Source organism: Stegodyphus dumicola, chromosome 2 (genome assembly GCF_044657685.1).
Source record: "Stegodyphus dumicola isolate Sdum_Otavi_A_Nest chromosome 2, ASM4465768v1".
NCBI classification, from domain to species: domain Eukaryota; kingdom Metazoa; phylum Arthropoda; class Arachnida; order Araneae; family Eresidae; genus Stegodyphus; species Stegodyphus dumicola.
The window spans coordinates 188,740,530-188,768,117 of record NC_140769.1 but is presented as its reverse complement, the minus strand read 5'-3'; the positions used below and the strand labels follow the sequence as shown (position 1 = coordinate 188,768,117).

The 27,588-nt window shown below is 33.4% G+C and overlaps 1 protein-coding gene across 3 annotated transcripts in view; it reads left to right on the top strand.

Annotated features, from left to right (window-relative positions):
* The window catches only part of LOC118194160 (uncharacterized), an 83,550-nt gene that overhangs the window by 39,362 nt on the left and 16,600 nt on the right, over positions 1-27,588 (top strand). For all 3 annotated transcript variants that reach the window (XM_085811556.1, XM_085811557.1, XM_085811555.1), the window contains exons 5-8: positions 4,155-4,193; positions 8,775-8,882; positions 15,046-15,135; positions 21,869-21,943. In XM_085811556.1, coding sequence (XP_085667682.1) covers positions 4,155-4,193; positions 8,775-8,882; positions 15,046-15,135; positions 21,869-21,943 — 312 coding nt within the window. The remainder of the gene's footprint in view (positions 1-4,154; positions 4,194-8,774; positions 8,883-15,045; positions 15,136-21,868; positions 21,944-27,588) is intronic.

Genomic DNA, 27,588 nt, shown 5'->3' with positions numbered 1-27,588 from the left:
GGTTCCGTCGCCAAATCCCTTGGCAAATTTTCCCTCCGCATTCTAGCGGCGTAATAGCATTTTACTTGTATGGAACCTTTTCTTCTTTACATAGACGTTCTTTGGTTAGAATAATAATAAGATTTAGCAACATCATGATGCGCAGTAAACGGGTCATTTTGGTGTTGTCGACAATTTTCAAAATCGTGCCAAAGCCTTACCGTATACTAGAATTTTACCGCAAAATCTTTTTAAACCTTTTTTTTTTTCTTTTTAATAAATACCTTGCCATTTTGCAGTAAAATAAAAAAATAGTAATCAGTCATCTAGGCTAGCCATGTAATATAACTATATTCGCTAAAATATCGTTGATTATTATAATTCAATTTTTAAGTAATTATTTTTATGTTATTCATATAATTTAATATTGCTTCTTCCCTCTAAATTTATTTATTATTAGTAAATAATATTTCCAAATTTCAGGAAATTTTCTCTGGCATAATCCTGAAATTAATTATAGCAGTATGATGACATACCATCACGAAATTTAATGCACATATTTTTTCCTTATGTATGCTGCGAAATTAATATAAAATACCTCAGTTTATTAAAATAGATTTCTTTCTTTCGTTTAGCTGCAGAATGTCTGCAAAAAAAGCCTTATTTTATTCCAGATTGGGAAGATTCTGATCTCAATCTTCAGTGGAGAAAACAAAAACTATTATAATTATATTTGTGTTTTCAAGTGTTAAGGTGCCTTTTAAGAACATACCTCACGCAAATTAAATTTACCTAAAATCTAACCTAACTATTTAGCATTGCGTTGTGATTTATAATGACCGGATTAGCCTCGTATTGAACTGGTGATGATCATGAGTATTAATTAAATAAAACATACATTTGTTATCCAATGTATATATCTTAAATTTTATTAAGTTTCTTAAGTGGAAAACTAAACAAAATTATCAAAGTATACCAAGAATAATTAAGAATAAATGTCCTCTGGGATTTATTGAATAATTAAGTGAATTTGCTACACAATACAAGTAATACCATAATTAATTTACCTCTTAGCACAGCCAACATACATTATGCGGATAGACTGGAATTTTCTTGAAACACACCTGGAAAACCTGGAAAAGTCAGGGAATTTCATTCTCCTGTTTGAGTGGCAACCCTGATTAGTGATCGTGAAAATTGGGGAGATTCCATAGCGAGAGCACTAATTGTAAACCTTCGGTTTTCATGGATCTTGTCATCAATCGCGTGAACCAGTTCTTCTGTAACCAAAGATGGACATCCACTTCGTTCTTCATCGTGCACATCACTACGTCCGTCATTGAACTTTCGGACCCATCTTCTCACCATTGAATCACTCATCGCTTTTGGTCCATAAACATCGCAAATTTGCCGATAAATTTCACTAGGTTTCACTTTCCTCGCATTCAGAAAACGAATCACAGATCTGATTTCACAAGCGGCGGGATTTTCAATCAACACCGACATTGTAAACAAGCATAACAAAGTGTACATGACTGACAACGATCTCCAAATGGCGCGCATTTCTTCTCCTTGATACAGAGCGTCTACTGCGCATGTGCGGAACTGCGATCGCAGAGCTGCAGCGGAGATAAATTGAAACGGAACTTACTTTCTGGACGTGCCTCGTATTTCCTCCACAATGGAAATTTGTTTGCAGCAGTCTCAGTAGACCATTCAGTTTGTGTGAAAAATATGAAGACATAAAAAGGCTCACTGATGTGTTGCAATATCGCATACACCAATAGATCATCTGTGTTAATCTTAAAATGGTCTGCTTCCTCTTTGGCCAGTTATGCATATATATATTAAGTATCCTTTTGTGTGTGGGGGACAGCAGAGTTCATGAGAAGTATTGGATGGAGTCGAATTGGCAGCCAGGATCTGACTTGAAACCTGGTGATCCAAACATTCTACATCAGCCACTTATCGACAGAATGAACTTAATATTTTCGCCTCTGCCTATAAAACTGGATCTTATGAAGCAATTTGTTACAGCTTTGCCAGTTAAAGGAGACTGTTTCAAGAATCTCATTTCAATCATGTCATTTGCAAAGATAAAGTTTGGTGTGTTTGATGACCCACAAATTCTCCAGTTTCTCAAAGATGAACATTCATTGGGACAATGACAGAACTTCAAAAGAATGCTTGATTAGCATTCAAAAATATTCTCAAAGATTTTCTTCAACATACATGAGCGCAGAATTACAGCAAAATTTTCCTGCAACTTTTGGAGAACTTCAAAATTCTTAGTTACAACAGGAGTGTGAAATGGCATTTTTTACATAGCCGTCTTGATAAATTCCCGAAAAATCTTGATGCAGTCATTGATGTGCAGGTTGAGTGATTTCACATGGATGTACGGTATCAAAGTAGATGAAATGTACACTGCAAAAATAAAAGGGGGACTGTTCTGTATCTCCCGTTCTACTGGGTTGATTGACGAAATTCAACTTAACGTTTTTCATGTCTCGAAAGCGCAACTTGGGATATGTATTGGATTTATATATAGCATTGTTCTAATATAAGTATTTTGACACAAAATCGGACTTTTTCTGAAATGACATGCCAATTTTTTTCCATATTCCGATTCTATGACTCAAAGTATACCAAACTGCCAAGTTTTGTAAAAATCACACTAGTAGCTTTTAAAATATTAGCTCTCAAAATTTTAGCTCCTCAGTTGAATTTGATATATATTTATTAATCTCTTTTCTATTAAACTTATTTGATTCTTCTTTTCATATTTTGAAATTTATGTTCATTCCAAATAAAATCCGTCCATTTTTGTAATTTATTTAAAAAATTTGTATTTTTAAATAATTTTTATAAATTTTTCAAAAAAATTTGAATTATAACCTGTAAAATTTTTAATGTCATCTTAAAATAGATGTATTTCTAAGCATACCTGCAAAAAGTTATAGTTTATTTATGTAAAATTTCCTAACATATGCGTGAATTTACATATTGGAGTGTTTTGAAATTTGGCATTATAAGTGGAAAATGTGGTTTATGCATTTTGTTAAAATTATTTGAAAGTATGAATGATGACTTTTCCCCCAGCTCATGTACAAAGAAAAAAGGCAAATGAAAATAGGTTGCTATAAATTAAGAAGTTTGCCAAAATTGCCAATCTTTGCACAAACTGAAAAAATTGCACCAATATAAAATTTAAAATTTTTCCATAAATTTCTCACCAAAAAGTACAAAATTTAATATCTAGGCACAATTTGTGTCGTAAAATCGAAATATTGAAAAAAAAGTTGGTATGTTATTTCAGAAAGAGTCTGATTTTATCCTGAATTGCGCTCAAGAGACATGGAAAATGGAATTTGGATTTTGTCAATAGGCCAGTAGAATGGGAGATATAGAACTGCCCCCTTTTTTTGTGTGCAGTGTACATGTGGTGGTTGACTATTGTTGGGTATCAAGCGAGAATATCCACAAACTCCAGAAAAAGCCATAAGTTAAAATTTTTTACTTTAATATGTTTACCATCTGTTAGAAAAATTTTACTATTTGTATGAACAAAATTTAATTTGCAGTAACTGTATATAGCCTTTGTATGAATAAAACTCTTCTTTGTGAACAGTAGCCTTTGTATGAATAAAACTCTTCTTTGTGAACAGTGTATTTGTTAAGTTTTCCCCGTTTTCCTTTATACTCATATTTGTATGACTTCTGAGGTAAATAGAGGGTATCCTGCAGCTTAAAAAGTTGATATGATAGACAAAAACTGAGATTATTTTTGGATTCAAAGGCCAAAAGTTAGTCAAAAACAAGTGACAGATCTAAGACAACAATGCTGCTATTCCCCAGTGTAATGAATTTATCAGCTACTATACTGATATAATCTTAGGAAGTATTCTTTGACTAACATATGCTGTTTAAGTTTTCAAGCCAGCTTCATGTTAATGATGATGTCAAATTTTTTGAGTTTGTATTGTTTTTCATTTCACCATTTCATACAATACAAGATTATATTTATATATCAGTTGCATCTGAGAAATAGATTCCTGTATTGAACTTTTTAGCAGCATAACTTTAATATCTTGGTATTTCATTTTTTTTCACTGTTATTTTTAGGTTATATTATGAGTGCTACCATATATGTAACTTTTTAAATGATTTTACAGGCAGAGACTATTAATCCATTTGATCAAGCAAATCCTAAAGTAAGTTTAATTAGATTTTATTGCATATTTAATTATATATTATACATATGCATTTGTTATTTATGTGAAGAAATATAGAAGGATTAATTTCAAAAACTCATAAAATGAGTGTATAATTTAGTGTAAAAATGAAATGTTTAGTTCAATCATATAGTAAAATTACATTGAATAAATTATTATGGAGTAAGTATTTGATGCTAGAAACTATTATTAATATAGGATAATCCTAAAATCATTGATACATTTTAAAAATTAATTGCAAAAAGAGTACTAATTAAAACATAAAATTTACAGGTATTGTTTGTATAGTTAAAAAAGTTTATTGTGTTATTATCAGACTTCAAAGTGTGAGTCTTTTATTTAAAGTTTTTCAAACTATTATTACAAGTTTTGGTGAAGAGAGAAACTGAGACGTGAAAAGCATAATCACACGGTGGTGGTGTGCTGATAGGGGACAATATAGTTATGCACAATGTAAAAACATGAAAATGGTCAATGAACAAAAATACTGCATTAAATGTGTTTTTCTTTGCACTGTACAATACTAATAATAATATTGGGTTTTAATGAAAGTTTTCCCGCCACTGCAAATATAGTCTGTACAAACTGTTCGTATCAGCATGTTTAATCATATTTTGTCAAACGCCTTTTGGTCTTTGAAAGAAAGAGCCTTGCTTTAGAACACTGTGTTGAGAAATTTGTAAAAAAGTGTTATTATCATTAAGTGGAAGGTTTCTGAAATGGAACTATCACGCTAGCAGATTAGAACCTTCATTTTACTTCCAGTTTTGTTGCAAAAAGTTAGTTACAGATTGTCAACAAATCCAGAATTATTACTAATAAACTAATGTTGTATGTTATGACACTGTGAACTAATGATTGCCATATATACGTTAACCAGGCCTGAGAGGACTGCCTGTGGAAGAATACCAGTATGTAACCACTTGAGAGCTTGTTAAGGAGTTCGACTTCACTGCCATGTTCATTAGTCACGCTATGCATTACATAAACTTGGTCATACAAGTTCAGTCGCTGGGCACCGCATGAGCTGACTCCAGACGTGTTTGAGCCTTCAGTAATCTGCTTAAATATCAATACAAGGACAAAATTCTGGACCATATCATTACTTGCGGTGAAAAGTGGATTTACTTTAACAAAACAGTCCGAAAAAGGGGTTGCTCTGTGCTCGGTGAGCCTGTTGGCAGCATCACAAAGTGTAATTTAACTAATAAAAAGATCACATTTTGTATCTGGTAAGATTGCTGTGGTATTATCCACAAAGAGTATCTGAAAAAAGGTAAAACCCTCAGTGTACAGCAAGGTGTACAGCAAGATGTACAGCAAGATACCGGTCTGTGTTGATGCTCAAGGAAAAACACCAAACTGAGTTCTGGCATAAAAAGGTAATGTTCCATCAAGATAATGCAAGACTACATGTGTCTGCATTCACTGGCTGAACTGTGTACAGACTCGAATGGGATCTTTTGCCGCAACCACTATATAGTCCGACATCGCTAATTCAGACTTCTCCTTTTTTTCACACCTTACATCTTACTGGTGTTATCTTCCATTATGCACAGGACATCCAAAATGGCATTGATCTGTTTTTGGACTTGTGGTCACCAAGTTTTTGGGGCGAAGTCTTTGAAAAACTGCCAAAACTTTGGCAGAAAATCATAGATTTGAGTGGTGCTTACTACGTGCATTAAAAGTACTGCTTTCATGCTTTTTTTCTAACTTTATTAAGAACGTTTTTTGGCGGAAAACTTTCGTTACAACCAAATACAAGAATGAAATGTTGATCGCTAATTCATTGTGAGTTATTCCAGAAGTGTTTGCTATTCACTTATTATTGCCTAACTGTATGTTACCATGCCTAGCATTCTCAACATTAATCAACATTAATATCAGGGTAGATATACCAAGTTACCTGTCGCATATACTAAGTTAGATACCATGCCTAGCATTCTCAACATTAATGTCAGGGTAGATATTCCTCAAAATTCGGGCTTTATCATCCTTTAAGGCTGCCAGTTTGAGACACCTCAAAATAATTATTTTCCTTTAAGTAATTTCACAACCAAAAAATTGCATGGAGTGATATCAGAGAACTAAAGTAGTCGTGCAGTTTTTTAAGGAACGAAATAATTTTTTTTAATCTGTTAATTCATGGCGAAGAAGCTATTGGATATACTGTCCAGTCTGAGAAAATGCTGCATAATGTGTAAAAATGATTTCATTCTCCACATTGCCAAATGACAAGATTGTTTAGTATATTTTTTACTGTTACAAAATAGATGGCATAGCTTTTTAGGATAACATACGTAAAATATTTTATTGTTATGAACCTTTGATGTAAAGTGACACCAAATAATTTTTTGTAATTCGGATTTTTTACAACGTGAGTTGTCGGAATTTTGTGTTCCAGGGGATTTGAACACCAAATTTTTAAATTTCTAGTCTTTGTAATTCCTTTGATATACAAGAGAATCCCAAAGAGTGCAAAAAGTTTTGGTTAGATTTGACTCTATTGTTTTATTTATGACAACCTGAGTAGTTGAATGCTATGGAAACCCTTTTATGACTTAATTGGTTGCGGTGAATTTGAATCATGGGAAAAAATTTGGAAAGTGTGTGTTGGATTTTGGCTAAGGGCTTGTGTGTGTTGGATAAGTACGTTGTTATTTTGTGGTTTAAACGGTAAATTGGTTGAATGTGGTAATATTAATTTGAAGTTTCTGTAGGATTTAGAACGAAAGGGAAAAAAGCATTAATTGACTGTTGTGTAAATGAAGGTTTACTTAGTAGCCATTATAAAGTGTCCTGTTTGGAGGAAGGAAATGAGTATGGTTGAACATCGGATATTTTCGAACGGAGGATATTTTATTTTTGTGAATTTATGTAGCGACACTAGGATACAGATTCTAGTTCAGATAATTTTAGGAAGTGTTTGGATGCTGTTAAGAAATTTTGTTTGACTGAAGATGCGTAAATACGTAAATAAGGTAAGTGGATATTTCCTTCGTGTAGCGCTAAGATGAATTTCCTTTTTTATGTTATTTCATTGTTTGATTTAAAATGTAGTTTATTCAGATTATATATTTTTTGTTGGCTGTCCCTTTCACTTTTTAAGTGAAAAATGAATATATTTCAATGTATACAAAGTCAAGGGGGTGTGCGAATCCATTTTTGTGCAATTCTAGAATTCTGGGATTTTTTTTTTAAGTGAAAATAGGTCGATAAGTACATGAATAAAGTCAAGGGAGTGCACAATGCCATTTTTGTGCAATTCTGGGATTTTTTTTAAGTGAAAATAGGTCGATGTGTACATGGATACCGAGTTTGTGCAATTCTTTCTCTTGTTATCTTGGCTTTGTGCAGCGGCAATTTTTACACAAGCCAAAATAACAACTCAATTGCACAAACTTGGTATCCATGTACAGCCAAAAATCGCCAAGGGGTACCCTAAAATATACTTTTACCGAAATTACTTATACTTTTCATCATTGGTCTCAATCATTTAACATGAAGGTTAAATAGTTAGTTAGTACTGCATACAGTTGATACTATACTGATGAAATTATGTCTATTTCCGAATTGTGAAATATGGCATAACCACATCTAGTGATCATTTACATATACTGATGCTCCACAAGCATCATCTGATTTTTACTCTACTGCAGTTGTAATTCCTCAGCTCTCAGTGACTGGACTGTTTCTATCAAACTTAAAAAATCTTTTGTCTTTAACTTTTTTCATTATTGATGCGAGAAAATTAAGTGACAAAAGATAGTTACACATGGTATATAATTCAAGTATCAGTAAGCTATGATTATGTAATGTTACATGAATATAGAATGGAATTACTGATTACATGATTCTGAGGAATCTTTCCTTTTATAGTTGTATTATAAGAATGCTCTGTATTTTTTTTTAAACTGTGAATCAGTATATTCTTACAGCCCACACGAGCAGTAAAGTTGCTGAATACTGGTAGCTTGGTCGAAGGTTCAAATCCCATGAATGGGCTGGTTGCATGGACGTTTTCGTGGTTTTCCCATGTGTAATGTGTATAAGGAGCCAGTTTCCTTTAGAAAGTCCTCCATGAAGGCATTACTTCCCTTAGGCAGATAGCCTTCGAGGCTTAAGCCATAATCACATAAACCTAAACTGTCCTCTTACATTGCAACAGCTTCATTTGATTTCTTTTTGATGACATTCAGTTTTTTTAAAAGGGAATTATGTTTTCCATATCTCTATTTGCCCTCCTACAAAGATTGTTCGGCCAAGCTATAGCTGTTCTGTGTATGCTTAGTGTAACTGTGACAGTTCTGTTCTTGAAATTATGTATATGCTATCATGCATTATTTCTGTATTCCATCTCATAACTTTTTATGACATCAATAACTAGTAATAATTTATACTTTGTCTCATTTATAATATGATGAGAATAGGTATCTGTGACTGGAAATATTTATATCATGTTTCTTACATTTATTTTGAAAGCAGTATATTTTATTTTTCTCTGACACTAATATTAAAAAAAAATTGTAATTATTATTCTTATTTATTTATTTTTAGAATATATTTTATCACAGTCTAGTTCACAATGACTTTCCATCAAATTTAGTAAATTTGTCAACCAATGAAGAGGATAAGAAAACTTTAGACATCCATGCTGTAATGCAGGTATTTTATTTTATAGTTCTAATGCAGTTTTAAAATTGTAATGAACATATATTTCATTAAATTACTTTTTAGATCTGCCTTTCAATTAAGGTACACTCTGTTTAAAATCATTGATAAATAATGAAAAGTAGATGATCTTCATAGAATGTTCCTTTTTGGAAAGCAGTATTTTTATATGTATACTTTCAAAAGCAATTTAAAAATAAGGTCTGATAAGTTAAATAATGTAGAATGTATGTAACAAAGTAAAATTTCAAGCAGACTGTATTCATGAAAACATATGTATTGAATAATGAAAGAACAGTGAAAACTAAAAGATTATCACTGGGGCAACAGATGATCTTTTTTTACACTCGCGGTGTAAAATAACTCAAGCAATTTAATTTGCATCTGCCTGTGGTTGGCATATAGTTTTGAAAATGTGGCCTAAACATCCCGCCCACCATTGAAACACACTTTCAATTAATTACAATTTTGGCTCTACTCTTATATGCGCCCTAATATCAACAGATGTGGCAATATGTGTTCTGCGCTGGTTTTTTAGGCATGATTGCGTGTTCTATGGCAACCCTGTTGACGTTGAAAAATCTTTTGCTGGAGCGGTTTAATTGCTCGTTGGTTCGTTTTGAAATGGCCTATGTTGCAATGATAGACGTGGTGGGAAGATTCCAGTCGCATGTTTTAGATTGTGTGGAAAGTAAATTTAGTATTAAAAGGTACGATGTTGGAGTTGTTAACGGGTGTGTTTATGAGGATTGAAGTGTATTTGGAATTCCTGTGGGAACAGAATTCGAAATGCGGAGCTGCGATGAGAACTCGGACGAAGAAGGGCGTTTCTGATAGTTCTTGTGTGGATTTGCAGTGAAATGGTTGCTACTAAAGTATGTGGCTGTCAGCAGAGTTTTAAGATTTGGATCGTGGTTTTCGTGTAGTTAACTTTGGAGGAAGTTTTTGTCGTTACTTTTCAAATTTTGAATCTCGGAAAGACATGGGATATAGCAAAATCATGGCACTTTTGTTCACAGACGTAGTGTGACTGGTGAAATTTTATTCAGGAATGTATTATGCTAAGTGCATTTTATTTGACTGTTTTTATTTTGCAGAATGTTATGTTCATTGTTTTTTTAGTATGAATTTCTGTTTTTATTGTTGTTTTTTGAATTGTTTGTAATTGAGTTCAGTTTATTTGGTTGATTTTGTGCAATTCGTAGATGTTTTTTTAAGTTTAAACGGAATGCTGTGTACATGGTATTCTTTGAAAGTTATTGTTGTTATGTTAATTTATTGAAGCGAGGTGTGCATAGTTCGTAGATTCCTTCGCTGCCTAGAATGTGCAATTTGTAGGTGTTTTTTTAAGTTAAAACGTATCGCTGTATACATGGATTCTTGTCAAATATTTTTGGTTAGAAACTTTACATTTTTGCTATCTAAATTTTTTGTTTTTGTTTCGGATTTTTAGCTTAAATTGTGTCTTCAAAATGTTGTTTTTGTATGTGCAAAAACCATGTTTTTGGAGACATTTTAGGCTTAAAATTCGAAATGTAAACAAAAATTTAAGTAGTAACATGGTGGCGTGCAAATTTGGCGACTTGATGGCGCATGTAAGAGTAGTTCCACAATTTTAAACATAACAGAATGCAAACATTTTTGAATATGCTAATCAAATCGTACTCAAGAGTCTATATAAATTAATAGTTTGTATCATACTTAAGAATTTGTTTCTGTCACTTTCAGGATGGAGTCTAATGACTCTTGCCATATGCCACAACAGTGGTGGAACATTTTTTTTCTTTGAGTAAAACAAGATCATTGACCTGAAAGTCTCTTTTTGGGTTTGCCACTTAGGGCATTGTTGCAGTTGTGAAAAGTAGTTTCTTGGCCACCTCTTCCAGAAATATAGGATGGATTGACGCAATTCCAATCTTTGTCTGTAGGAAATAGGCTGTTGCAAAAGCTCCTGCTCTGGTAAAGTAGAAACTGGAGCTCCAGTCAGAAAGTAGTTCGGTGTGCGAATTTCAAAATCTGTAGGTTCTTCAGACATTGCTGTCAATGGATGCGAGTTCAAGCTGGCCTCAACCTGAGTGATCAGTGTAGTGAACTCAGAATATGTTAGTATTGCAGATTCTACACTTCGATGAAGGTGATGTTTCATTGACTTGATGGCCGATTCCCACAAACTGCCAAAATAAGGGGCTGCTGGATAATAAGATCCATTTTATAGTTTCGGAGGCAACTTAAACTCGAACTGATTCATCTCGTTCATATTTTGAAAACACTTCTGGATCTCTCTGATCAGTTCCTTTAAAATTAGTGCCACAATTGCTGAAAATCTGTACTGGTCTACTTCTTCTTGCAATCAATTGTTTCAGGGATTCTAAGAATGCATTAAAAGAAATATCTTTGATGATTTCTAAATTGGTAGTATGCATCAAAAAGCGTACAAAAATGCATATGTAGCATATAAAAGACCTTTGACTATGTCCAGTTCGATGTTTGACCATAAAAGGTCCAGTGAAGTCCAAACCAATATGATAAAATGTTCTAGGGACGGGTAAATTGGACATGATTTTCTGTGGGACTGGTAAATTGGACATGATTTGTGTGGCAAGTTTGTCTCTATATCTGTGGCAGATAACAAGACTTTTCGAATGAAAGGTCGAGCAGATATTATCCAGAAGCTTTGCCTCAGAACACACATCAATAACTGAGGTGCAGTATGTAAATATGTTAGGTGAAAATGTTTAATGATCAGTTCATTGATGAAATACTTTTTAGGAAGAAGAATTAGTTGTTTTTCATTTCCCGGATTATTAGTATTTCTTAAACAACCACCAACATGCAAAACACTTTCTTTGTCTAGAAAAGGATTTAAGCAGAGGAGCTTATTACTCATTTTCAAGGGGAGTAATTTAAGTAAATGCAAAATTTCTTCCTAGAATTCAGAACTTTAAGTCACCTTTAGAATTTTGGTTTTTGCTTTCTCAAGCTCTTTTGTAGTTAGGAAATGTAATGATTTCTTCTCAGGATGAGAACAGTTATTCACAAATCTTTCACAGTAGGCCAAGCCTCGAAGTAATTTGGACCACAAAGAATATTTTGAAATAACAGCAGGTTCCTGAATTCCTAAAACGCTGATATTAAAACACTTCTTTTCTTCTTTCAAGGCAATTTCAGGAAGAGAGTACTCTAGAAATGGAAAGTTCTCTATTTCATCTATAGGTTTGCTTAACCAGTCAGGACCTTCAAACCGTTGAAGTTGAGAAGGTAAGATACCTCTTGTACCTAGGTCCGCCGGATTATGAGTATCCTGTTGTATGTTTTCTTGGATGGCATGATAGTTAGAGAATGTTAACTGCTTCATGCTGTATGCTGCTCAGTGTGTGGATGTTGTCAGTATGTTTTCTTGGATGCCATGATGGTTAGAAGAGGTTAACTGCTTCATGCTGTATGCTGGTCAGTGAGTGGATGTTTGGGATTGGGATGGCTTGGTGACAGTTTAAATCTGTTGATCTAAAATTCTTAAGTAATTCAGTGATAGAAAGAGAATACACAATACTTTTTAGATTTTAGCAGTGAGCAATTTTACTTATGAACTCTTGATCAAAACTAGGATACAGGAACTTAAGTTAATCCTTAAATTCTTAATAAAGTAATACAGTCTTGCTACTTATTATATTGAGTACTGCCTATGATGTTATGTTATGTTAAAGCCAAAATTTGGCCGAAGATAAAAATAACTTCGTATTCTTGTATTAATAAGAATTTTAGTTTCAGTGCCGCCAGCTTGGCGAAGAATGAGTAAAGTAAAAATTTATTTTCTCTTATTCATTTTATGGTAAATTGTAAAAATCATATGTATTAAAATTTTGTAAATATACGTAAATACTTGAAAGTTATGTAAAAGTAGAATTTAGTCTAGAAGCATAAAATTGTAGATGCTAAAAGTAAAATGCTCAAAAGCAGTGAATTCAAAATTTAAGTATTAAACTGTAGATAAAATCATGCTTTAGAGCGAAAGCCTGCATGTCTAAAGATGAATGAGGGGGAAGTTAGAATGAATGTGTTTTGTAGGGTTCTCCACCTACACTTGAATATTAAGAGTGTTAAAGTAGCTCATTGAGTTGTAGAATGTCGAGTAAGCTGTGTCTATTTGGTTGTTGAATTCTAACAAATCATGGTGGTTAGGGGAAGTGTTGTAAGACTAAAACACGAATATTCCCGTTTGACACCACACACGGTGGAGAGCCAGGGTAAAGTTAAATTAATGTTTGAATACTTGAATGAATGTGAATTAAGCAGTAATTACAGTACGACCCTTGAATACATTAAACCTGTTTACATTCATTATTTAAGGATTTGCGTTAAGGTGTATCAGTACAGGTGACAGGTGAGAGCGGATCCGGACACCCGGGTGGCTTACTAGAACTATTCCGGTATCGTCCAGAATCCGCAACTGTACAACGCGATAATTCTTTGGCGCCCCAGAAACCCGGCGTCAGGAGTTTAATAGGAACTTTTGTTGGTGCTTATTGTTCCAATATCACTTAAAATTTTCTGAATTCTTCAGAATATTTCACGTTTCACTAGAGTGCCCGTGAAAGCTTATTAAACTTTCTATCATGTCTTAGTAAAATTAATTTTTATGCTAAACCAACCGAAAAAAGATATACACTCATTTATTTTCCTGGTGGATGATTTATTATACATGGTATATCAGTAGGTGACGGAGGAATGGAACATCTGGTGTTTAACAAAAGTAAACAGGTATATGTCCCACGCCCTCCACTATCTTGAAACGGCAGCTCCTGAGACCCAAGAGGCCTGCCTCGGGAATGCATTTGCTTCTCTGTGAAGTCGCATGAACAAGCTGAGACCTGTATGATGTTGCATGAATGCCTTAGCTGCATGAATATATAAGAATGCATTGGTGATGCTTTTGGGCGCACAATGCCATAATTCTTACATTCATTAAATACTACTACTAACAAAAATAATAATATATCAAATACTTGCAATACTACATTAAATATGATCCGTCAGTTTGATACATTAATACCTTGGATACATGATTCGTTACATGGATACACTAATTATGTACTTGAGAGCTTGATTACAGTACGACCCTTGAATACATTAAACCTGTTTACATTCATTATTTAAGGATTTGCGTTAAGGTGTATCAGTACAGGTGACAGGTGAGAGCGGATCCGGACACCCGGGTGGCTTACTAGAACTATTCCGGTATCGTCCAGAATCCGCAACTGTACAACGCGATAATTCTTTGGCGCCCCAGAAACCCGGCGTCAGGAGTTTAATAGGAACTTTTGTTGGTGCTGTATATTGAAATTTGGGCATTTTGAGGTGTACCAGTGCAACGGTGACCAACCTTTACGACAGATAGAGTACACCTAGACGATGAGAAACCACACAGCAATGTATGGTAGGGAACGCTTTCCTAGCGCGTTAATAGGCAGTACTCAATATAATAAGTAGCAAGACTACATCAGGAACTAAGCGATAAAGTTGCTAAGTGCTGGTAGTTCAACACTTTGAATCTCAGCAAATATGCTAGCTGCATGGGAGATTTCATAATATAACTGTAATGTGGATATGAGGTTTCTCTTAACTCTCTGAGCACTACGGGTTTAGGCCTGAAAGTTCCTCAAAATGTTATTAATAAATGGCGTTTGCTTGATTATAATTAAAAAATGCCTCTCTCACTTTGTACCTTGATTCATTTTCTTCCAATATACATCCAATGCAAAATCGGATGCATAAAAAACTGACAAAAATTTTCAGGTATAATGAATATGAAAGCCACCCTTCCATACGAAATTTTCTGCCCATAATGTTGAGAGGATTAAAAAGGCCCTCCATGAAGACATCACAGATAGGGCAGGTAGAGTCTACTGGTAATATAGTATAGTGCATATGATGCAGCATGCCACAATTTATAGTAGCTAATATTTTACTAGTGTGTTTGCTTTGTGAGTCAAAATTTATTACTTTACTGGAAGAAATTGTTAAATTTTGAAATTTTTATTTCATAATTTTTGAAGTGTGAATATGAATAAGGGTTATACATTTGCTCAAACTAAAGAATTCATGAATTGAAGAAGTGATTGGGGATGAAATCTGTTTATTCATTTTATATTTGTTTTAGGAGAATGCTGATTTAAGGAGACAACTAGTTCTTTTACAACAACAAATGGAGGAAAAAGATCACACTATCCACTTGCTTCAGCAGCAAATGGTAAGTATTTTTTATATGCATTCAATAAAATACCATTTTAAAGTTTTTGCTTGTGCTGATGCATATTTTAATAATATAGTTTTTCAATTGCTTTTCATACCCCCAATATGATGGTAACATTGTATGTGTAATATATTTATTATAATGAGATCATACTCTCATTTTTATGGAAATTTTATGAAATACTATACAGTGAGGTAAAGCTAAAGTGATAGACATGCTTAACGTAAATTTAAGAGAGAAAAAATAAATTACTTATGTGTATTTTTACTTCCTTGTATGAAGTAAAAAGGAAGTATTGTAATTGCGAAAAATTTCGGACATCATATTTCAACGAAAATATCTGTTTTGACCATTATCGAATGCAATTTAACAATGTTTTTGTGTGACATCTGTATGTAAGGAGAGAATAGTGGACTTCCCCCCCCCCCCCCCCGAAAAAAAAAATTATAAAACTTATTTAAAATGAATTCCAAAAAGAATTTTTCATGGTGTCTGTGCATACATACGTACATATATATATAGTATAACTCAAAAACGAGTAGCCTTAGAACATTGAAATTTTTGTATATAGGACTGGTATAACATGTAGATGTGCACCTCCTATTTTGGTTGCAATCGGCTACACCAAAATTATATAAATATATGTATATTATATATATATATACTGTTTGTTACTCGGCTCAGTGATTTCAGTTTCTTTATTCTTATATGTTTGTAAATTGTGCATTTTTTTGCTTCAAAAATTATTGAATTATATCGTTCTTATCTTCTGGTTAGAGTTTTTATGCCTTTAGTAAATCTGCATGCAATATTTGTAGACTTATCAACAATTTAAAAGTTGTATAAGTGCGGCTAAGCCTAATAATTTTTAACATAGCAGCCATATTTGTTTACATTTGAAACTTGGCAGAATAGGGGACTTGTTGCAAATCTAGAGAATTTAAGCTTCGCAACAACAACGCCTACTTTTATTATTGCGAATTAAATCATGCTGAATCCATTCTGGAATTTATTCGAGGAAATAAGTGTTTAAGATATAGATACACTCTTTTGCAAAAAAATCGAAGCACCATGAAGGAAGTGGTTGTTTTTGATGAAATTAAATATGTGTATAGCTCATACACAGATAATAAAATGATTAAAAAATCAAGGCCATAGTACCTGTTTATGGCTCACAATCACCTATTGAGTGTTCAAATTAGTAGCTGTGCGAATTGCCCCTGCCTGCTATGTATGCTTGAATTCATCGAGACAAGGAGTGGTAAAGGCTCCTAATGTCATCATGCGATACATTTTGCCAGGCATTCATTAGTTGTTGCTCCACATCTGCAATATTTTGTGGTGCCTGAATCTGGCGGCCTACTATGTCCCAGACATGTTCTTGATGAAATTGAATATGTGTATAGCTCATACACAGATAATAAAATGATTAAAAAATCAAGGCCATAGTACCTGTTTAGGACTCGCAATCACCTATTGAGATTGAGTGTTCAAATTAGTAGCTGTGCGAATTGCCCCTGCCGGCTATGTATGCTTGAATTCATCGAGACAAGGAGTGGTAGAGGCTCCTAATGTCATCATGCGACACATTTTGCCAGGCATTCATTAGTTGTTGCTCCACATCTCCAATATTGTGTGGTGCCCGAATCTGGCGGCCTACTATGTCCCAGACATGCTCGATTGGTGAAAGGTCTGGTGACCTTGCTGGTCAAGGAAGAGTAACAACCGCATGAAGACAGTCCAGAGATATGCGAGCAGTATGCGGCCTGGCATTATCTTATTGAAAAATGGTGCCAGGATGATGTGGCATGAAGGGTAATGCAATCGGCCGCAGGATGGTATCAACATATCGTTGAGCTGTTAAAGATGTATGGAGGATGAATAAAGAGGACTTGCGTTCATAAGAAATAGTGCCCCACACCATCACACTAGAGGTTATTGGCAGTATACCTTTGTAAAACAAAGACTGATTGGGACCGCTATCCCCGTCCTCTACAGACATGAACACGGTGGTCATCTTCTTCAAGAATGAAGCGGGATTCATCGCTGAACACTATCGGCTGCGAAACCACTCGAGATCACTCTGCCAATGTTGTGGGGTCAAAGGGAAACATCTTAAGGGCCTCTGTGAGTGTAACCCTGCCTCAGACAAGCGTCGTGAGATGGTGGATAGTATCACGGGAGGTATAGACGTAGCTGTAGTGCTTTGAATAGTTGACAATGATACTGTTAGGGCGGTTCGGGCCTGGCGAACAGTCATCCTACCTTGCCTCGCATTTGTTATCCTTGACTTTCTAGAGCCTTCATTTCATCGGCAATTTTCTTGTAACAGCCAATGAACAATTTTGCACAGCAGTGACAGTATGCTGCAGGTGGCAGCCTATTGCTCAATATGACCACCCAGCTTCACGCAACCCAACAATGCGATCTCGTTCGAAGTCGTCTAGTTGTTTGTAAAGTCTTCAATATCATCATAATGGCATCTTTAGTTGCTTCTTTACGGAATTACAATGGCAGAAACAAAAAAAAAGATAAATTTTCTGCCTCTGTTACTGGTTTTATACTTTGCAAATTGTGCACTAGAAATGTGCACTATGACTTCAATTCTTTTTCGTTTGGCTTGAAACTTTGATCATTTGCATGCTCGATCAAGATGTTTTTGATTACCAAATTTCGTCACAATCGCAAAATTCCTTTTTGGTGCTTTGATTTTTTTTGCAAAAGTGTATTTTGAGTTTTTATGTATTTTTGCCTTGTTGCGAAGTGAAAACTTATTAATTGAATGAGAAATACTGAATCGTCTGTGCAAAGCTGTTGCTTTGTTTAATTTCTTTTATACATCATTTTAGATTTATTATGGTATTTGAGTAGAACATGTGGCAGCGATTAAATAATTCTTCAGATGATATAAATTTTGTGCATTGTGAGTTATAAAATGAACGAGATGTAACGCTGTTAAATGAACCTAACACCAGAGCTTTGCTATGGTAATGGAATATAGTGAATTTTAAAGAGTGCATTTATTTTATGGTGGTTTATGCGCTATCGACGGAGTAGTAGTAGATTTAATTCAATCCAATAAGGTTAAATGGAATGCAAGAAAAAATACATATAATCATACCTGCCAATTTTTCATAATTTTTACGAAAATGCCTTTGTCTTTACGATTTTACGATCGTAATCCATTTTTTACGATTTTTTTCCTTTTTCAAGTGTTTTTAGTGATTTTTGTCGAAATTTTAGAATTTTTCGCCAATTCAGCGATTTTGGCCAATTGCATCGTGTTTTACCGCCAACTACCGACTACTTCGAATCCAGTAAACTGCGGTTTCTCCCAACTCGCCGCTTAACCAACCAATCCAATGCGCTGAACTCGTTTCTCCCACTCTTTTCTTTGTGGGCGCCAGATTATTTTTTTCGCGCTCGCTTCAGCAGGAAGGGAATTACTCAGCGAGCGTAGATTGTAGCATTCTGTTTTTTTTTTTTTTTTTTTTTTTTTTTTTTTTTTTTGTTTTGTTTTTGTTTTTGTTTTTGTTTTGTTTTGTTTTGTTTGCACGTGCTACGAATTTTCTTAATACGTCGTTGTTACAAAATGTCACTCATTTCAAATGAGTTCAAAAAAACTGTATTCTCAATATTTTCGGCCTGCCTACAAAGCCGAATTTCCAACAATTAAAGAATACTTCAAAGGAAATAACTGTATTTTGCAACGTGTGCGTGTGTGACTTCATAATAAGTCACGGTGGAAGAAGCGACATTGTGAAGCATGTTAAGTCTAAAAAGCATGAAGTTAATGCTTCGGCTTCGACAACGTCAAAGAAAGTGGATGATTTTTTTTTTTTTTTTTTTTTTTTTCAAGTTTTTCAAACAAATTCGGATGCCGATGTCATTTTGGCAGAGTGTTTGTTTACTGCATTCCTCATCGAACACAACGTGCCGCTAAGCGCTGCAGATCACGCCGGTCAAAACTATGTTTCGTTATTCAATTTCACCAAAAACTCTAGAAAACATTTTAATTGCTAAATTTTATGAGGAAACTTAATTGTTATGACAGGAAATTTTCCAAAGAATTTTTGGCTAAAGCCAAAAAATGCACTCTAAATTCATTGCAATAATTTTGTGTAACATTAAGTTCTTGTTTTATGTTTCATAATAAATTTTTTAGTTACTACTTAATTGAGATTCACTAATGTAAGTACAATTTTCTTTTTTCTATTTGTATAAATTGTTATTTTTTTAATATCAAAGCATGATATTAATTCTTCGTGTTCTTCTGAATTTGGGAGAAATCTTCTGAATTTAGGGGAGAAATCTTCTGAATTTTTATCTTTAGAGGTTGGCAGGTATGATATAATTTAAAATTCTGTACAAGGAAGTCATGTGGTGTACACATTAGATTTTTTAAATATTATTTAAATATTAGTTAGTCTTGGTAAGGTGTTTTGAAGAAGAAAAGTATCATTTTACTCATGTCAGTATAATATATAAATTTTATTTTTATTTAGAGATTTCCAATATATGTACAAAGCTTACGAAATATATCAACTATTTTATAAAATTATCCAAGTTTGAGTTACAATTTTCTTGTCTTAAATTTTTGAATAAATCATTCACAGAATAATGAGTTAGACTTGTGGTGCATTACTGAAGCCAAAATGTGCAGTAACAAGTTTAGCTTATGCATGCATTATTATGAGTAGTTTAACTTTGCTAACTAGCCAGTTCATTTGCGTTAGTCACTGTATGAGTGGCTATTGATTTCATATTATTGTTCTATTATAGTTATGAAATAATTTTATTTGTTCTTAAGTATGGGCAAGCCTTAGAATCACTTTGTTAGAGTGGCAGTAATGATTTGATTTAAACCTCGGAAAATACTGAAAAGGATATCTTAAAATATTTTTTTAATTTTCAGTATGTGCATATTATATCTCCTAATTTAAAAAAATTAAATAGCTCTATGTTATTAACAGTTTTAAAGGATTAACTGTATCATTTGTTATTATTAAAAATTATGTTATGGTACCTAAAATACTCGCTGTATCATTACTATTAGCTAAGGTTTGAATCTTCTTTCTAAACTTTTAAAATCCTAATCAACAATGATTATCTACAAATAACATATCATAAACATAAATACATAAATATAAATCTACATAATAACATAAATATAAATCTACAAATGTATTTATATCCAATCTATCTGCATAAAGTAGTGCTGTTAGGAGTACATGTTAACAAGCCAAATCATCACCATCACCAGCATACTCAAAACCATTCCAAATAATGCAGCCTCCATTCTGAAATAATACGTTTCGGAAAGAGGTATCATCTTTCTTCTCCGCTGAAGGATTGATAAATGATAGTTGATTGAAATAGTAGAAATTGATGTTTGATCAACCCATGTCATGTTTTTATTTTGAGCCAGTTTGAATTTTCAAATGCTAATGTCACTTAAAAACCTTATCATTTTATCTCCTCTTGTTCTGAGTGAAGAAATAGCTTCTTTGTGGACCATATCAGTGGTGCCCCACAAGGATCCTCTCAGTGGCCCCCTCAGGATGCAAATGAGATTAAAGAGTGTTTAATTTAATTAAGAGGAAGTGATCAACTCACTGGTAAATTTAATAGGGTTTTGAAGGACTTTGAGTGAATGTTATACAGTTAAAACCCTATAACATAAAATTTCAATTAATGTGTAAAATTAATTAATGTGTAAAAACTTTATTTCTAACATTAAAAATCTGGATATCCTCAAGATCACTTGTCAGTTATTTTCTTGTGGGTTATCAAAATGCCTCTTAAAGAAAAAAATAAACCTTAAGCAGGAGTACTAAGAAATATCATGCAAAAGTTATGTGGTGTGTAAAATGTGTCTCTACTAAAATTCTGTTTGAGAAACAAAAATATTAATATTCTAAAAAGAATGAAAGATTCGGTGACAGCCTACACATAAGTGATTCAAATAATAAATCATTCTGTGCCCATTAGTAGCAGCAGCTGGCATAAAAAAATATCATATGGCGTATAAAATGCTAAAACCTTGAAGGTTAACGGCGATTCTTTCATTTAGAGTGCATTGACATTTAAAAAAATTAGCAGTCTATTGTGTATGTAGTGAAAGGAAGGGGGAAAAATAAAGTTTGATGAAATTGTAAAAGGTACACATTTCCTGATAAAGATGACATGATTGTGCTATCATTTGTTGAATCATGAATTACATACTTTACACTAAAATTCAAACTCTAAAAGAGGGAAATGCTGAAAATATCAGATATTGTGCAGTGGAAAATTCTGTCAAAGTCATTAGTAAAAAAAGGCTAAATTGAATTTTTTAAACATCTGATTGTGATTCATTTTTATTCTAATTAGCTGCTTAATGGATATATAAGAATAGGGAGTTATTGGTGCTAAATGTGTTCATATCCATTCTGATCATATTAATAAGTTTTATCATACTAAGCACCAGACACAGTGCATGACCAAACTTGTGTTAAATTTGAAATATCAAATAAGTTCCTTTTTTCTTTCAGATTAAATAAATCAAAATTCTGATTTGCTAATTCAGTTCTCTGTAATATTATCATTATTTTGTTTGAGCTTGAAAGAAATCATCTGTAGCCAGTTGAGTGCTGAAATTTGTACAAAGATTGTCATTAAATATTAGTTTCAGTGTGCAGATTTCATGTTTCTGTGTTGCCTAAGTATCATTTTATTCTTTGTATTTTAGACTAAATATATGAATTTACAAGGAGGTTGCAATCATAATTCTCCAGGTGTTAATGCTGCCACTCAGACTGAAAGAGTAAGTAAAGTTGAATTATTAATGCTTATATTATCTATTTCAAGAAATCTTTGTCTTATATAGCTTATCATAATCCTCAAAATGCTTTGGAAAAGTAAAAAATACAATTCAAAAGCGATTTCATTTTGAAAAATTCCATCTGTTTCTTTCTGTGTTTTTTTAATTGTTAATGTATATTTTTTTAATGTTATAAATAGAAAAGCATTGAAACTGCTAAGAAATTAGAGTTATTACACCACATCATATCTAAAGGCAATGCTTTGACAACTTTCTATTTGCAAAGTCATGTGGAAAGCAAAAGATCTTGCATCTTGTGTAGTGGCAAAATGTGCAGTTTGCTGTTAAAAAAATAATGTAAGCATAGGGTTGAACTTTGTATTATTGTTTAGATTGTAATGCCAGCACCATGTTTTGAAATGTATCGCACAATGAATAAAATAACAGAAAATAAGGAAAAAATTAAATTCTTGAACAGAACTTTTCAGGGCACACAAAAAATGGGGGTTCTTTTCAGAGCCACACAATATTTTGGAATGAAAAATTTCATTGCATTTGCTGTCACCAAAAAATTTGCTTTTTTATTTAAGTACATAACATTCATTAAATACAAAGCAATTTTAATATGAAAAATTCTAATATCAGTAATCAGATATTAGTACATAGTTATTAAGCTACATGTGTGAGCTATGACCAAAATTCTTGCTCTGAATCCAAGTATACCATTAACATTTACATCATGCAGATTGTATTGTTACATCTCGGAAAATTAATACAATTGAAATAGAAATCTAAAAATTCTTTAACGACATTTTTTTTTTTTTTTTTGTTTGTGTGTGTGTGTGTGTGCTGCTTGTGGATATTAGTAAAATTAACTTGAATGAATTAAAAAATCAAGATTTTTTTTTTCCATATTTGGAACACGATGTAGGAGTGAGAAACTAAAATAAAATTTGTTACTACAGGGCACAAACCTCCCTGCAAATATTTTCAGTTATATTTGGTGTCATTAAATTAAATCAAAGTAAGATTATTTTAGTTAGATTATGAAAACTATTTTAAGGAAGTTTAAAATTAATTTTATTATTTATTTCAGTTCAACATTTCAGTTGTTTAAACTATTTCTTTAATTATATTATGACTTTCTTAGTCTGCTCATCAAATATTATATCTCAGTCTAGGAAGCAAGTATCCTGTTGATCTGCAAATGAATGTTGATACAGTAGGGTAAGCAGTTCAACACAATAATTCAGAGAATTCCCCCCCCCCCCCCAATTCAGAAGAGGAACGCAATGTCATTAAGTAGGACCAGTCTGACAAAAATGTCTCAGACTGATCTGATTCCGTATTACCACAGAAGAAAATAATTTTTATTGAACTGCTGATTAGGAGGTTAAGAATAATTTGATTTTTAGGAGAATAATTCCCTCCCCCCCTAAATTCAAGCCATGTAAATAAGTACTAAATTTTATTTTAAAAAAAAATTCCCCTTTAAACTTTTCTCTCCCCTTCCAAAAAAGCTCTGAAGTCTAAAGGCCCGTCCACACAAGTATGCTCGCGACGTAGTTGATGCAACTTTTTTGACGCAGGCGTAAATTCGCGTGACGCAGAAGACGGAAAACTGAGTTCTCTCCTGTTCAGCTTTTATGTCCGTAGCGTGAACAAACAGCCAATAGCCGACCGAGTTCTTATCACTTGTCATAATCAGAAAACCTTCTTGCTTAGCCGTTTCAATATGGCATCAAAACCACACAGATATGCGTTTTTGATTAGAAATATCATAACTGTATACAGCAATAAAATAATCAGCATTGTTCACGCCATCTTCAGATTTCTCAAACCATGTACAGGGTTATCCAAATTAAACTTCTCCAACTCAGAGGCTTGTGCAGAGTGTTGTATGGGTCATAATGTGATGAAATTTTAAAAACAGACACTTCAGATCATGCGCTCGAGATTTATTAATTAAAAAAAAATTAGTACAAGAAGTTGCTGATAGGTGACGCTGCAGATCAACAAGACATTCTACAGATGTTCTATATGTGTGCTGTGGTTCTCCACAACTCTTTCCATTCGCAAAGCAGTGTGTTCCACTGTGGAACGCAGTAAAGTCCACATTAATTCCACGAACATGTTGAATAATTGCATCTTTCAGATGTGCCAAGGTTGCTGGGTGTTTTCGGTAGACCCGATCCTTTAAGAAACCCGTAACCAAAAGTTACATGGCGTGAGATCAGGCGAATGGGGAGGCCAAGCTGTAGGGAAACAGCGGCTGATCACACGTGCATCGGTAAAAGTTGCCCGTAACACCTGTTGAAACCACGAAGAATATGCGGAGGTGCACCATCCTGCATAAATACCGTGTCCTGGAGGCAGCCACGTTGTTGCAGTTCAGGGATCACAAACGTTGTCAATGTGTCCTGATACCGTTTTCCTGTGACAGAGCAGGTTTTGAACCCAGTTGGAGTCACCTCTTCAAAAAAATAAGGCCCAATGACGAATGTTGCAGTGAAACCGCACCATGCAGTGTGGTTTCACTGCAACATTCGTCATTGGGCACTTGATGGATTGCGTGCGGGTTTTCACTTGCTCAAATGTGGCAATTGTGCGTATTCACTTGACCATTCAGGTGAAAATGGGCCTCATCCGTCTAAAAGATGTTCCACGTCCAAGCAGCATCGACTTCCATTCTGGCAAGGAACTGCAATGCAGATGTTTCCCGAACTACAGGATCCCCGTCAGACAACTGATGACGTCTATGGATTGGTAAATAACCGAGGATTCGACGTATCACACGCCAGATGGTCGTATAGGGCATATCCACAGCACGAGAAGCAGTTGGTACACTGACAACACCATGTAGCGATTGGCTAGTGGAGTCCACGACCACCAAAGCAACGTCTTCTATGCGTGCAGATTCCACAACCTGTCGTCCTCTACCTGGTAAAATTCCCAGCTGTCCCGTTCTTTCGAACTTCTTCATCATGTCTCGAAGAGCGCTTGGTGTCATTGGTCCTCAGCGTAAGATCATCAGCCGACGGAATGCTCTTATCGCAGCACAGGAGTTCTCGTCATTCTGGTAGAAAAGTTTCACTAACAGAGCTTTGTCTTTCAAAGCCGCCATTGTGCATCAGCGAGCTGGAAACAACTGCCTGTGCAAGGCATGTCTTCCAATTTTGTAAGGAGCCGTCTTTTAGATACATTGCTCAGAAGCTTTATTTCTGCAAATCACGTTGCTGCAATATGCACATTACTAGTGTTACAGCACTATCTATCGGCAACTTCTTGTACTAATTTTTTTTGTGTAATAAATCTCGAGTGCATGATCTGAAGTGTCTGTTTTTAAAATTTCATCACATTATGACCCATACAACACTCTGCAAAGGCCTTTGAGTTGGGGAAGTTTAATTTGGATAACCCTGTATATTAGTATAAATTTCAAATTCTTTTTAAAGGGGAAAACTGAATATCTATAAAGCAATGATCCGACCAGTATATCCATATGCTTCACCCGTTTATAACACTGTAAGTAATAGGAACCTAAATAAATTAGTTTCTAGAAAATCAAAGTTTCTGCCTTACAAAATTCTCCTTAATTATTATAAATATTGGCTATATCATGTGTAATAAAAAGCTCTATAAATATCCCAATATTAAATACACCAAAATCTAACTTAAGCAATATAACAACTTCTAAAATAAAGCAGTTGACTGTGAAAGAGTATTCAATAAAATACAATTACGAAATTTGGGAGGAAAGTTACAACTTGTGTCATACAGCAATCATTTATTGAAGATTAATTAAATTACCTTTGCAGTGACTTCTACTTGTTACATTACTTTTCACAAACACTGCTATCACAGATAGCTGAGTGGTCAGCGAGCTGCTTTTCAAATGGAAAGGTGGCAAGTTTGAACCTCACCCATAGACAGTATATAATTCAGTTAGCTTTTCTCATTTTGAAATGTGTTTCTTATATTTAATCATGAATCATTATATTCTTATTTTACCTATTATTATTATTGTTTTCATTTCTTATTTTATTCATTATTATTATTGTTTTTAATTTAGTTTAAAAATGTACATTGCAAATAGAAACCCTTATGTAATAATATATCTGTATCTCTTTATCATATATCATCTATAAATTATCTCTTTATTTTTACTTTATTGCATATTTTACTGTCCAAAGTTTGAACCTCATTCTAAATTCAAAAATAAATAAAAAGAAAAACAAAAGACCAAGGGAGGGGGAGTTTAAAAAATATGAAGTTGGTTTTATTATATGGTGGATGGTGTATATAAAGAGAATTAATTAATTTAATTCTCTTTATATACTGTATTCCAAACCAATTTTATAAATCATAATTTTCATACAATATAGAATCTGCAAGTCTGTCAAACTGGTCGATACTCATCCTGAAGTAATTAAAAAACAAGTAATATACAAAAAAAAAAAAAATAATAATAATAATAATTCCTACTTAGGTCCACAAAGAAAAATTAAAAAAATAAATAAAGAAATAAATAAAAATACAAACAGGATTTTTTTAAATTAAAGATTTAAAAAATTTTAATATGTGAAAAAGCTGTATTAACATCAAGTGTCATCCACTACAAGTTTAAAAAATTGTATTTGAACTATTTGAAAGAATATTTTTTTAATGACTGAAAATTTGAACAAGATATATGGAGAGTGTGAGCTAATAGTAGGAATTTAATAATTCCAGATATTCATTTCACAAACAAGGCAGTAAAGAAAAAAAAATCTCTTTGAACAGGTTGCTCTAAATAAAACTTTCGGAACCATTCTCGTCATTTTGTTGCAGTTTTGCCTTTGCTTAATGAAGTTTCAGCTGTCAAAAAATCATCTGATTCGGGCAACTTGCCACAAACATATAGAAGCACGGCGAAGTAACAAGATACAGCTCCGTTGACGCTTTATTACACCGCCACGTGATTTTTGCTCAAAATAATTCTATTGTTTAAACGTACTCTTTGCAAGCGTATTCGTTTGGATGCTTTTTCGCTAGTAACGTAAAAGCGCGTTCGTCAGCTAAGTTCCGAGTGTAGTCCTGTGGACGGGCCTTAACACTTTTACTTTTTGGAAAATTACTAACATATATTTTGAGTGGGTAAAATTTGTTGCTGTATACTTTGAGCTGACAATGATTATTATCATCAATGATCATTATTATTATCATCTAATTCATTGCTAGTGCTATAAAAATTTTATTTATTTTACTTATTGTTGAATACGTTAATCTTATAGCTAACACCCAAACTGCTTATATCAATTGATTTCATAATGCACACAGAATAAATAACAAATTTTTTTGTGTGTATTGTTAAATCAGAATGTTATGCAAAACCTTTCTAAACTGTTATATTAAATCATAGTGGCATTTAGCTTCCATAATATATTTAAAATATCATAACCTTGATTTAACCACATGATAAATGAGTTGGTTTATAGTATATAACTTCTCCAAGGTTTCTTCCTAGTTAAATCACTCTTATGAGTGAAAAAAAAATTATAAATAGATCAGTTGTTTTTTGATTGAATCAATTTGATCACTTTCTGTGTGGATAAAGAAAATATTAACTCGGATCTTTTTTCTAGTTTATGTCATATATTAGCATCTGG